We start from the raw sequence: 13,981 nt of genomic DNA on the forward strand, positions 1-13,981 counted from the left end.
TGCTGAGTGTTTTTAAATGGCTGTGTATGGCATGAGCAATGTACCTTTTGTACCATGTGCCACTGGCCTGCTGAGTTTCAGATGCTGCTGACACGCTGACTCTGCATCTAGATATGACTTGGGAAGCTGCTGTGCTCACTGATGGTTCCAGATAAGCAGAAAGCAATACAATTGAGAGCTTGACTATTTATATGCCTGTATACAACACTGTATGTTTAGAAATATGTTACATGTTTGTGGCTTTACAGATTGTGCTGAACTGCAGCTCACAATAACTCTTAAATGCTGCATATTTACCTTAGAAAGGTGGAGTAATTTCATTATTGTTTAAAAGCCAACAAAGAAATTCAATTCTTGAGCTCCACTTACTTTTTCTGAAGATACGGAGCCACCTGGGATCTTTCAAAGCCATCCAGCTTGAAAAGTTTTGATGCCAATCTCCTTGCTGTCTCAACATCCTGACTGTCGCCATTTGGAACAGGGTCGCCATTCGGAACAGAGTCGCCATTTGGAACAGGGTCTCCATTTGGTACCTCCTTAGAACTGAAGGTGGACAGAAGAAAGAGAATGGAGAGAATGGGTAGAATGCTGCCACATAGCAAGCCCCTTTTGCCTCTGGTATGGTAGTATCTACAGGGTAGGCATGATACAGACACTCATGTATCAACATGCCTTCTAACATATTGCATTAGCATGATGGCACAGCGCTCTGTAATTACCACCTGCCCTATGGCTCTTGTATCTCCAGGGTAGTACAGCAACCCTACTCATAAAGTATATCATTTCTGATCTTTGGTTTAGATGCCCAAAGTAGAATGTTGATCAGATCATTATGGAAGCTAAAACTGGCAATCTGTGGGTTCTGGCAAATGCCAGAGGGGCTGCTGTAAAATGCCATAACAGTCACTGTTTATTGGGCCCAACTAATAGTCCCAGTCCAGACCTCTTACTCTGCATACAGTATAGGAGCAGTTCAGCAGGTCTGTGTGACAATCAATATAATTACACTGAGCTGGTTACTTACCCGGATGTTTCCAATTCTATCTGTGCAGTTACTTCATTAGTCTGCTCAGCGACAATCTCAGGTCCATCCTGGTGCTCCACCGGCACTGCCAACTCTTCTTCCTCCCTCTCTTTTGATGTCAATGTTCTAACTGCGTGCTCCTTGTCTTGGCACCCTTGGCATACGGGATGATCTTCCAGGTCATGGGCGTTACTCTCTTCTAGCGGCATTCTCTGAATATGAAGAGCAGGTAGATTCTCCAGGGGAGCTTGGGGATTGTGATCTGATTCATTTGGTATCAACAGACCTGAAACCAGGGATGAACTGGAAGGAGAGAACAGCAATCCTTCCTCTACCAATGGAACATCCAGAGAAACAGCTGGGAGACAAGAGGAGACAAGGGAAAAAGAAAACAATTAGTACAAAATATAAAAAGAAAAAAGTTTGAAGAGTAACGCATGAACACAAATCCATCTACGTGTATATATCCAACAACTGAGAGTATACATTAAATTAAAAGGGATACTGAAACTTAATCGATCACCTAACAGTCTGGACTTGCAATCTGTGGGTTCTGGCAAATGCCAGAGGGGCTGCTGTAAGATGCCACAGACAGTCACTATTTATTGGGCTGGTGGGAGGCTTTTTGGCCTCTGTGTACTTGAAATACAAGGGTCTATTTTGGGTCTCAGTCTGGGCCTGTAAAATGTATTTACATAAAAAAGTGCCATGACAGTAATAAAAAAAAAAAAAAATTAATTATAAAACTTCCTTCCAGTCAAAGAATTTGAGTGGTTCATATTTATCAACCCAAATACTAAACACTTAAATAGTCATGTGTAAAATTCTGTTTAAAAAAAAAGTTCTGTGGTTTTACTGTGACAGCAAGTTTCACTGTCACGTATAGCAGCAGGGTGGCTCTGCGGTTATGCAAGGCTGCCTTGCCGGTCTGGGGTTCTGCTCTCCCCGTGTCTGTGTTGGTTTCCTCCTACACCATAAAGTCACACAGGCAGGCTTATTATTTATTACCAATGTATTTGTTTTTCTTTTTATAGTGCTGACCATTTACACAGTGCTATTACAGAAGTTATATATCACTCAAATCAGTTCCTGCCCCAGTGGAGCTTACAGTCTAAAATATCTATCACATTCACACACACCAGGGTTAATTTTATCAGGAACCAATTAATCTGCCTGTGTGTTATTGGAGTGTGGATAGAAACAGGAGGAAACCCACAGAGACACAGGGATAACAGACAAAATAATTGTTTCTTGATGACATTGATCTTGTTTGTGACCACATACTTTGAAATCCACTGGTACTGAAGTGACTGTTGACCAGTCCCTGTAAAGAGCTGCATAAACATGTTGGCAGTTTATCAATAAAGAATAATGAATATAAGAGAACTAAGGACAGCTGACTGTTTTTGGCGAGACTGAGTATGTATTCCATAATACATAATATATATGCCCATGTGTACCAGGAAATATGAAAGCAGTAAGGTGGTTATTCAAGTTTCAGAATTAAAGACAGAATTACCCATGATTCCTCTCTTCAACTAAACCATGCACATTATTTCCAGCAAATATAAATATTTCCTTTAACAAGGAAGCCAACAGCTTTCCTGCCTATGTTCTTAAGTGTACTGGATGTGGGCATTGGGCAGGAAGCACTGATGTTTGCAAGTACAGTAGCAAGTCCTCTCTGGCCTGTCAGAAAAAGCCACAGCCTCTACTCATCCTGACAGTGGTGAACACAGATAAGAGATAATGGAAAACATAGTGTAAATTATAGCACTGTGGGTGAGCCTTACACAAGAAAAAACCCTAAGGCTAATATTATATATAGAAATACAAGTTGAAGCATTTTGCTGTACTGTGCCAACTTTGCTCATGCTTCTGCATAATGTCCAATGTACATGGACCAGCTGCCTCCACACAATGAAAAATGGAATATCTAAGTAGAAAGATGTTACATATCCCAACATAAAAGGCACATTTTACTTTAAGGGGAAGAGACTGCTCTCATGTTTACAACTGGCACACTGCAACTGCTGTACATGCACAGAATCATCTCATGTGCCCACTCACCATACAGAGCCTAGAGAACATGTGTCTGTACCCACGGCAGGTGCATTACATGCTCTGGCCCTTGCCCTGTATACATAAACAACCCATTTTAGGCCTGTATTTTTGCTTGTGAAACCAGAACACTGTAACATGGAAGATGCAGGGCCAGACCTCTCACCTGCCTTGAGGATTATATACCTACTACTTAGCTATTCTAACCCACAATTGGCTGCATGAGAATAAGAAGCTATTAGTGGTATGGAATTTCTGAGCAGCAATTTGTGTATTAAGTAAAAACAAAAATTAAAATTCACACTTACCCACTTCATCTGCTTTCTGGAAGGAGGTATGGGCTTCTATGGGTGACTGGAAGGAGGTATGGGCTTCTATGGGTGACTGGAAGGAGCTATGGGCTTCTATGGGTGAAGTGTCCTCCGGCCAAGTTGTACTCTGGAAGACACAAATTGGTGACAATCTTAGAAATATAAATCAGAAATTGCTCAAGGGATCACTATGCATTTACTTTGAGTGTACATGTTTAAGGAATATTTTACTGCTGTTTAGTTTCAGGGCAGCATAACTAGAAGTTCTTGGGCCCCACAGCAAAATCACAAAACGTGACTTTTTTTTAGTGCCTGCAACAAGTTGCGTGTGAACTAATAAAGAATTCTTGCTGTTCCTGGACGATATTAAGATTGGGTTGAACTGTATAGTGGAGCACAGAACACTTGAAAAAAGAACCACACTGCTACAGTTGTGAGTTTGTTTCCCACAAATTGTTTGAGGGTTTGCGGTCTTTGGATATGGCGGAGGTGGAGGTGGTGTCCGCAAAAGGAACTCTTGTTTATATAGAGCAGAACTGTGTAACTTTTGGTTCCTGGTGGCTACTGGGCAGTTGTACTGGAACTGCAGGTTAAGGGCCACAGGCTAAGCAACACAATAATAGTGTTACTGTTGCCTCCTAGTCGTTCTGTAGCCATTTTTTCTTTGCTACCTTCTACCTTCCCTGGAAGGGCCCTGGGAAGCTGCTCCTAGCTGCCTAGCTGCACACACCAAGGACATTGCTGGCCTAGGCCATAAATAACGTAATTTGTAGCATCAAATTGTTATGATTTTGGGCCAGTGTGTGTGTGGGGTGGGGGGAGTATAGAATACTGGCAGTGTTTCTTATTGCAAGACAGGGAGCAAAGTATAAGCTGTAACAGCAATAAGCAGAAGGGGACACTATTAAGCCTGCGTTATCCCGATGTCTGGGTTTAAAAAGCCACTGCAATACTAACCTGATATCTAGCTGCCAGCTCTGTCTCTGGGGTTTGTGATGAACAATCATTGCCTGGTGGGTTGCTGGCATTGCAGTACTTTGCATTAGCCTGGTCCAGTAATGAGAGGACTGACAAGGAGCTGCTGCTTTGTCCCGGGGAAGGTCCTGTGCTTTGTAATTCCACATAAGTACATGCTGGCTTCTGCCCCAACAGGTAGAGAAATGAGAGTAAGTACGTCACTGCACACACAGCTTTGTCACACATACATTAAATTTGTGTAATCGGTGCTTAGTGATGATATTTCTGTCACATGACTCACTTACACTTGTGTATTATAATAAATATAGTACCCCCAGTTGTAAAATATGAGGATATTATAAGTAACATAGTAAGTTAGGTTGAAAAAAGATACATTTCCATCAAGTTCAAGCTTTTATGCCTATATATAACCTGCCTAACTGCTATTTAATCCAGAGGAAGGCAAAAAACCCCATCTGAACCCCATTCCTTCCTGACTCCAAGATAGCAATCGGACCAGTCCCATTAAGGGTATAAGTGGCTGCATATTTTTACATCCCAGGTGCATGACATTTCTCCACATTAAACCACATCTGCCACTTAGCCGCCCAGATTGCCAGTTTGTCAATATCCTGCTGCAAAGATGCCACATCCTGGATGGAACTAATTGGGCTGCAGAGTTTTGTGTCATCTGCAAACACCGATACATTATGTACCATATTGTCCCCTAAGTCATTTATGAACAAGTTAAACAAAAGTGGCCCCAGTACAGAACCCTGAGGGACCCCACTGAGAACCTTATTCCAAGTAGAGAATGTACCATTAACAACCACCCTCTGTACCCGATCCTGTAGCCAGTTTCCTATCCATGTGCAAACGACTTCACTAAGACCAACAGACCTTAAGCTGGCCATACATGTGGCGATCTGACGATGTTTCGTGCGACCATCAGGGCTGAAACAGCAGATAAGGAGGTAGAAACAATAGGATTTCTACCTCCTTCTGCCGATTCAGCCCTGACGGCAGATTTTGGTCAGGCGCCTTCTATGGCGCCCGATCAAAATTTTCTAACCTGGCCAATCGGCGAGTCGTCCGATATCAGCAGCTTCCTGCGATATCGGTCGACTCGCCGACATGCCATAGACGCACCGAATATCGTAAGAAACGAGGTTTCGTACGATAGTATCGGTGCGTGTATGGCCAGCTTTAGTTTAGAAAGCAGTCGTTTGTGGGGAACGGTATCAAATGCTTTGGCAAAAATCCAAATCACATCTCCTGCATCCCCATTGTCCAGCTTCTTACTCAACTCATCATAAAAAGCAATTAAATTGGTTTGTCGTGACCTGTCCTTCATAAAGCCATGCTGATTACTGCCCATAATGCCATTCTCCAGTACATAATTTTGTATGTGATCCCTTAACAAGTCTTGAAATATCTACATAGAAGTCACCCCATGCCTGCAGCCTTTCTATGGTCACGCAACTCTTTCATCCAAGCCACTGCTTGCAAGGGCTTTGGGCACAGGGGAGTTCATTCTCCTCTCACTTCTACTCCTAAACTACTTGCCTCTCCTGCAAGGGCAAGTTATGGGCTTTTTCCAGTAATTCGGTACCTTGCATTATCATTGTTACAAGCAGGAGGCTTACAATAAATTATTAATGGCTGAAATAGGAGAAGCAGCTCAGAGCAGCAAACAGTTCAGAAACCATTGGCAAAGGCCTCTGCAGAGTAGAAATAGACCTCTCTGTCACTCGACTCACGGTCCTTAGAAATTGTCAAAGAAATATATGTTTTTTAAAGTAAAAGTTCCCTAGAAACACTAATCACTTTTCACTAGTTATAAAGATATTTGTAAATGTAATTACAACTGAAAGTAGTGCCTGTTCATCTCTGTTCTGGTCTCTGGTTTTGGCTCTTGAAGTCAGTTCTCCTAAAGGTCTTTTTACCAGCTGGGTTCTGCTACATTGTTTCAGGAGTCAGATTTTGGAGTGCAGAGACTGCATACAATCTGGCAGATACTGCTTTCAACACCAATTACATTTAACAATAAAAAGCATTTTTCCCTATAGACCTGTGTTGCATTATACTATTGGGGGCTGATTTATCAATGTTCAGATTTAAATTTTGTCTACAATTCAAATGTTTAGCATAAAAACTTCCAAATTCAAATGATGGTATAGAGGTATATTGACACTCTAATGTAAAACTAACTTGTAGAGGTCAATGGGAGTTGTCTAAGGCAAAATGTAATCAATTTTTTTAATTAGAGGTATATATATATATATATATATATATCTGGCCCCATAAGTCTGGTTATGGTCAGCATAGCCAGTCTAAAATTGTAAGCTCTCCACCTATAAAGAAGCTTGCTGCCCCTAGTGCCAGGTAGAAAATAACTTGGCACATCTCAGGGTAGGTTTCACCCAATTCAAAGAAAGGCCATTGGCCAAATGGTGAGACATGGTGCTGCAAGTGACAACGCTTTCAGGTAAATTAAGCATTTGGCCAAAACGATGAACCCCTTGTTTTAACTAGCTAGAAAAGTGCTACATTCTCCAATACAGCTGACATCCATGCCAATTTCTATCCCACCATGGGGGCTAAGCAGTGAGCTGCAGCCATATGGAAAGTGATATCAACACACAGCCATTATATGTACTTGCTAAAATAAACAGTTGGCCAGGCAGGAATCTGTACGCTCTTGAGGCCTGATTTATGAATAGTTAAGCCACATGTTAGTACCGCTGTGACCCATTTTCTAGGTTTTTAGGGTGCACCAATACACTATGCAGCCAAAGGCTAAGCAATAGATTTTAGGCCTTACTGATAAAGTGCAGGACAGGGTGCAAAGTATAAAAACAGGTAGATATTGCTATGCTTTTCACACTTTTGCACCATGATCTGACCTTTTAACAATAGCCAAAGTGCAGCGAAAAGGCTTACATCTGCCCCATGAATATAGTACTGCCTTTGTTCAAAATCACTGTATCTGGGGTGGGGTGCAGGAAGGCACATAGGCATTCCTCCCTAGCACCCCCTAACTTGCATTCAGACACAAAAGGTAGCGCCGAGGAGACCTATTGCAGGGGGGAAGGATTGGGCTGCCTTGTGTCCCCCAGTGCTGTGGATTCTGGCAAATGAGGGGCTGCTGTAAGATGCCATTGACAGTTACCATTTATAGGAATGGTGGGGGTCTTTTTGTGTACTTTTAATGCCAGGACTTATTTTGAAGCCCGGTCCAGGCCAGGGGCATTGTTGAATAAAGCCCTTTAAAGGAGAAGGGAAGCTTCAATTAGAGTGATTAAAGCTTTCCTTTTCCTTTAAGTCTGAAAGAGGCTAGTGATTTATGCTTGAACGCATAATATTTATAAATGTTACCAACTTCTCAGCCTAAGGAACAAAATGTCCTTTAGCTATTATTAGCCTTTAAGGAGTCCTGGGTAGATTCCCTACTGTCTAGAGCACGGCACGTAGACCCTAAACCAAGAAATTTTACAGATAAACAGTCAGAAAAATATTTTATACATTACAGAGTAATAGCAACATCTATATAATTAAGAAGGGATGTGGTAGTAAACAGAAAAGGGATGTGGTTTTTTTTATTCTCTTGCTGCCATTCGACAGACTGTATTATCACAATTAAATGCTGTGGAGCTGCTTGTTAAAGGAACAGTAACACCAAAAAATTAAAGTTTTTTAAAGTAATTAAAATATAATGTACTGTTGCCCTGCACTGGTAAAAGTTGTGTGTTTGCTACAGTAATACTACTATAGTTTATATAAATAAGCTGCTGTGTAGCCATGGGGGCAGCCATTAAAGTTGGAAAAAAGGAGAAAAGGCACAGGTTACATAGCAGATAACAGATGTTCTCTCTAGAATGCAATAGTGTTTATCTGTTATCTCCTATGTGCCTGTGCCTTTTCTCCTTTGAATGGCTGCCCCCGTGGCTAAACAGCAGCTTTGTTTATATAAATTTCTGAGGCAAACACACCAGTTGTACCAGTGCAGGGCAGCAGTATATTTTATTCTTATTACTTTTATACACTTTCATTTTTTGGTGTTACTGTTCTTTTAATATAGATTGGGGGTGAACAACTGGGGCAAATCTTCCTTGAAGGACAGGCCAAAATTACTCATGAACAGAGTGCAAAACCCCCAAAAGATGGGATGTAAAGCCTTCAGGGATATAAAAAGAATATCTAAAAAGAAGTTATTATAGAATGTATATAAATATATAGACAACAAGAATGTTTCTTTTGAATGTATGGTTTAGTTGATATAGGCCTTCATTCCCTTGCTGCTTCTGCCAGCTGTACCAGTTTTAAAATTTTTTCAAGAAAAAGCCATGCCAACAAATCAGCCTAAGGTGAGAATATCTAAGCCCTGATAGATAAGTTTGTCCCACATACCTCCTCAATACAGTGAGGGTCAACAGGTGGAGACCATTTATTCCGAGTGTTGGATAAGACTTCATCTTCTTCCCAGTCTTCCACAATCTGTAGAATTTCCAGTGATTCTGCCGCTTGTATCATCTGCCTCTCAGAATACCTTCTTGTAGAATTAGGTTTATTGTCCCAAAGGGCATTAAGACCCTGACCTGGTAATGGATGACCACAAACTAATCCTTCCACAAGTTTCTTGTCCTCATCACATGAGATGAGGCCATTCCTAGTAGTCCTCAGATCTAAGTGTGTTTGTGAATGGGGATGAACAGGCTGTGGAGATGGAGTGTCCCTAAATAAAGGATTTTCACAGAACAAACTTTCATCTTGTAGCTCCTCCTCTAAGAAATTCTCATCATTTTCAAGGGTTTCCTTCAGATCAGCTTTCTCCTGTGTATGATCCTCTGGGTCTTCAAAAAATGTGTCCAAATCTGTCAATGAACCTTTCTCTTGGTATTGAAAAGTCTCTGGAGATCTCCATGGTTTCTCTTTTTTCTCAATCTCATCTTGAAGTTCTGCCATACACAGCTGAGCCTGGAGCATACTCGCCAGTATTAAATTGGTAGCTGCACTGCCCTTTTCCTTATCTTGGCTTCTCAGAGTAGTGGGTGCCAATGGCATGAGGGGAGATGGTTCCACACCTCTTACATTGTCACCACACAAATCTTTCTTAGCCTCACAGGGCACAGCAGTAGGCGTACCTGGCAAAAATACATCTCTTTGTGCTGATGTGGGATCCTGTCTACACCACACAAGTGCATCACTGACATGGGCATCAAAGTTTGTTGCGGGCTCACTAAAATGGGCACAAACCTTGGTCATTTCCCCATAAAGTACGTTTATCCCAGAATGAGGAATGTAAATAGGCAAGTGATCATTGTCAAGATCGAGTCGCAGATCTTCCATTTCACAAGTTGCCTGATTTTCATTTGTCTTTGGATACCTTTCACCGGCGGCCATGATGTTTCCTAGCGTACTCCCAGTCTGGATAATCTTGGATTCATGCCATCATGGGTTGAGAAACCCTGGCACATCAAAGATGACTTCTCCTGTTCTAATAGCTGTCCTGAAAAGAAAAAATAAAAGCAAACAAGAATGGTAAGTAAATGTTTAATCGCAGGGTATCAATGTAAAATCTCTGATGTTATTGAGTATACAGGTATTGGACCTGTTATTCAGACTAGAGGTTTCCGGATAAGGGGTCTTTCTGTAATTTAGATTGCCATACCTTAAGTCTACTAAAAAATAATTTACAGGTTAGTCTAACCCAATAGAACTGAATTTAAAAGCTGGAAGGATGTAGAAGAGAAAGGCAAATAACTATAAAATATAAACAATGAAGACCAGTTGCAAAGTTGCTTGGAATAGGGCATTCTATAACATAATAATGGTTAAATTAAAGGTCAACCACCTCTTTAAAGGTTTAATAAGACTCAGGGGAACTCCACCCAAACACAAGTTTTTTGAAAAGTAAACATAATTTCCAGCAACTTTGCAATATACATCAATTAAAAAAATATGCTTTTTATGATTTTTAATGTAATAATGTTTTGGAACAGTTACCTAAGCCCCGCCCCCTGTCCCCCTGCTGATCTGGCTGACTACAAATAAATGTAATAAAAGTCGACTGTCCTCAGCCTGCCTTCAGCCTGCCTCATCCAATCCCACAATTTCCTGCCCACGTTATGTCAATAAGGAAAGAAACATCACAGTGCAATGAATTGTGGGTTATGTAGTTCCTGCATGCTGTCTGTAAGCTGTGGAGAAGTTGTTACAATGTGAAACATCAATGTTTTAGTCCCTCCTCCCCTGCCAGGATTTCAAATGATGCAGAAAGAGAAGAACTGTTTTGCAGCTGGATTTCAGCATATAAAAATGGTATTTATTCCTACTTTTCAAAGGAACAGATTTCAGTAATAGGTACATCAGGGGTTTCCGTGTTATGTGGGGCTCTTTAACAAATGTTGGTTTTAGTTATTTACAGCTTGGCATATTTTTTCAAACTTTCCTGCCGTGGTAATAGTGATTGCAGTTCAGCCAGAGAAGGGTTTGATATCCTTGTAAACAAGCTTAATAAAGTTTATTAAGTACTGTACACAACCACATTCTCTCACTGATACCTGGATAAGCCCAACTTTATGAAATATGAATAATATGCAGTCTACAGTTCTGTTCTCAGTGCTAAAATGATGGCTCTTAGCTACACCATAAAGTCTGAACACCTCTCTCATTGCTTGCCCTCAGCAGGGGCTTCTCAATACAGTATAGCTGTACTTCAGGCTGGATTTCAAAAAAATAATAGGTAAAAATATACACATTCCAATAATACACTGCAGTTAATGATTTTGTACTTTGCAGTTCTATGGTGCTTTGTGACCTTTTCCATGTATCTGAAAATGACACATGGCCTTTTAAATAAGAACAGCATGTATTTTTTGCTATGGCAAACCGCTGGCCGGCAGGGGTGAATGCACAGCCTCACCTTCTGGCATTAAACAAATGAAAAGCCTCGGTGAGATGCGACTACTGAATTCATTTTGGACATATCTACACAAGCACATAGGAAGACAAGGTTTACCGGACATGGGGGTTACAATTTTCTCCCTAGATAAGGGGACGAAGCGAGAATTTTATGGAATTTCTATACAGCTAACATAAACAGATATTTGGTCTGGTCAAATCGACAGAACAGACAGAGAAAGTTGAAGGTGGCCACTTCTCTCCCTAGCAAAACGTGCACATTTATTCCTGTTATCAGTGCACAATAAGGGAGCCCACCTATTAGTTAGGGTCAATCATTTATTGCAAAGAGGGGTCTTACAATATTGTAACCAACAAGAAAAATAATACATATAAAATTGGAAGGACCTGCTAACAAGAACTTACAATCTAAAGGATAGACTTCAGAGACCTATCAGGTCCCCCTGGAAGCTGACTGCCTGCCCACCAAATGGGCATTGGCTGGCATCCTACAGTGCAAAGGTATAAAATACAGACTGATACATTCCTGAACAGAATGAGGGAAGTCACAAAAAGCAAGTGAATAATATGATCTACTATGGTTAAAGAATAGATTTGGAGAGGTGCTATACTAAGGGCCCAAAATGGGGCACATACATTTACCGGCAAAATAGTCTAATTATGGTGTCTGTTCATCTGTCCCTCTCAGTAAATAACTAATCTTTTGTAGCATAGGTTTGCGCAATTTAGTATTCACTGGCAGTTCTTAGTGGAACAAGCAAGGTTACATGTAGTGCCATCGCTCTGTCATCATGTAGCCCTTGCACAACTGTAAAAAGAGAACTATTTTTGTAAAGGCATGTAACCCGCCTAAACTCTCTGAGAAATAGTGTGAGTCTGCATATATATAAGAGGAACAAGAGCACAAGGATGGCGCCCTTCTCTACCACAATACTGGCTGAACTACAAGTCACAACCCCCCCCAAGTAGTGAAGGGGCCAGGGACACTGCTACAATGGGACAGGCTGAGAAACTCAGGCTGCACCCCTGAGGTTACCAGGGGAGGCAAAAAGCTACTTAGTTCTGGTAACATAAAAGGGCGGATTTTTACATCAAAATTTCTGCTCCTCTAGTGCAGAGAGTATTATTTCGCTAAAAAAAAGTAAGTGTGGAGGGGCGGGGGGGGGGGGGGGGGGGCAACTCGGGGCAGCACTATCCTAGGGCTAAGTTTAATATAGGTAGAAGGGTTTTGCCTTTAGAGTCACTGGAACACATTTGTTGGCAATGGGTAGGGGTGCCACCTGGCTGGTATTTTATCTTTCTCTGTCACGTCATAGCCCTGCCCTGTCACCCACTCTCATCGATCCACATCCACATCCTCAGAAAAGGATGACTATAGGATAAATAGGATAATTTTTGTATAGAGAAAATGTTTTGGTGCACAAATGACATTTTCACAGCACAGTAACAAGTTGTTTACAGTGTATATGACAATTTTTAAAACTATAGATAGACACCTTCTGTGAATTCGCAGTGCTTGCAACATTGTTACAGTTTGGCAACCAACACTTGAAGAACTGAGAACTTACTGCCACTTTTGTGAATTCCCCCAATGATGTTTCTGCTTCTGTTTATGAGCTACCTACAGTACAGTACAGTGCTGCGGAATATGTTGGCGCTTAATAAATATAAATATAAATATTAATAAATGTTATTAATAATAATACCATGCTGAAGGAGGATTTACATTCTGCCCAAACTTGTTGCATGGGATCACACCCAGAATCAGGGCCTCTCCTCCTAATCTAGCATGTTAAATATAAATCCAGAACATGGAGCAGAGAAATAGGAGCCTTGCCTGGGGCACTCCAGCTGCAGCTAATATCAAACTCCCAGCACCTTCTGCTGCAGGATAATAGTTCTAGTCAGGGCTGGCTTTTGTCTTCATGGCACCCTGTGCAAAAGCACTGGTTGATATATGGTATGAATCCACTTTCCATACAAGTGTAAATATTTAAATACTAAGAAAAACCAATTGCATTGTGTTGTCAATAATATGGATTCATGCAACTTAGTTACCATTAATTACCATGTTATTATTACAGAAAAAAAGAAAAATCATGAAAATAATTGAAACTGTTTGCTTTAAATTGACTTTATCTGCACCCAGGCACTTGTATAGGATCCTTGGGGGTATATGTTACACGTGTGAGTGAATCATTCGTAGGTTTGTATAGGTGAAACTATATTTACACATACCTATACATTATATATTCTCATTGCTGCCCTTGCAATTTATGAGCTGTTCCATGTAACTGCAAATTAAGCAGTGGTTATCACCACATAATTACAGCCTTAGAGGGTGGATTAAATTTAGCTCTGAGAGGGCCTGTGAATGACAGATCAGTTCTTGCTGTGATAACCAGAACTTTCCTTAGAACTGTTACCCAAAGTGGTTTGCTCAATTAAACCGCCTGCAAAATTCTCTTACACAAGCACTCAGTGTTTTATTTGAGATTAAAGGACTCTGTCCTTCAGAAAACCCTATGCAGTGTTAAACGAAAATGTATGTTATAATGGTTCTGGAAAAGAAAGGGAGCAGAGCAACTCAGATGGGACCCCAGTGATGCAAATGCAAGCATGACAAGCAATGGTTTCCAGTACTGAGGGACATGCTGCTGCTGTGGGAAGAACACCCTGAGTGTTGGGGGGTCTGGGAAAGAAA

General features: G+C 41.1%; 1 protein-coding gene across 2 annotated transcripts in view; it reads right to left on the reverse strand.

Moving 5' to 3' along the window:
- psd4 (pleckstrin and Sec7 domain containing 4) overlaps window positions 1-13,981 on the reverse strand; it is a 35,960-nt gene that overhangs the window by 10,099 nt on the left and 11,880 nt on the right. For both annotated transcript variants that reach the window (XM_004912561.4, XM_004912562.4), the window contains exons 2-6: window positions 8,764-9,862; window positions 4,354-4,536; window positions 3,394-3,523; window positions 1,025-1,382; window positions 370-543 (exon numbers count right to left, since the gene is read on the reverse strand). In XM_004912561.4, the coding sequence (XP_004912618.1) occupies window positions 370-543; window positions 1,025-1,382; window positions 3,394-3,523; window positions 4,354-4,536; window positions 8,764-9,756 (1,838 nt within the window). In that variant the 5' untranslated portion in view covers window positions 9,757-9,862. The remainder of the gene's footprint in view (window positions 1-369; window positions 544-1,024; window positions 1,383-3,393; window positions 3,524-4,353; window positions 4,537-8,763; window positions 9,863-13,981) is intronic.

The sequence above is a fragment of the Xenopus tropicalis genome, chromosome 3 (assembly GCF_000004195.4).
Source record: "Xenopus tropicalis strain Nigerian chromosome 3, UCB_Xtro_10.0, whole genome shotgun sequence".
NCBI classification, from domain to species: Eukaryota; Metazoa; Chordata; class Amphibia; order Anura; family Pipidae; genus Xenopus; species Xenopus tropicalis.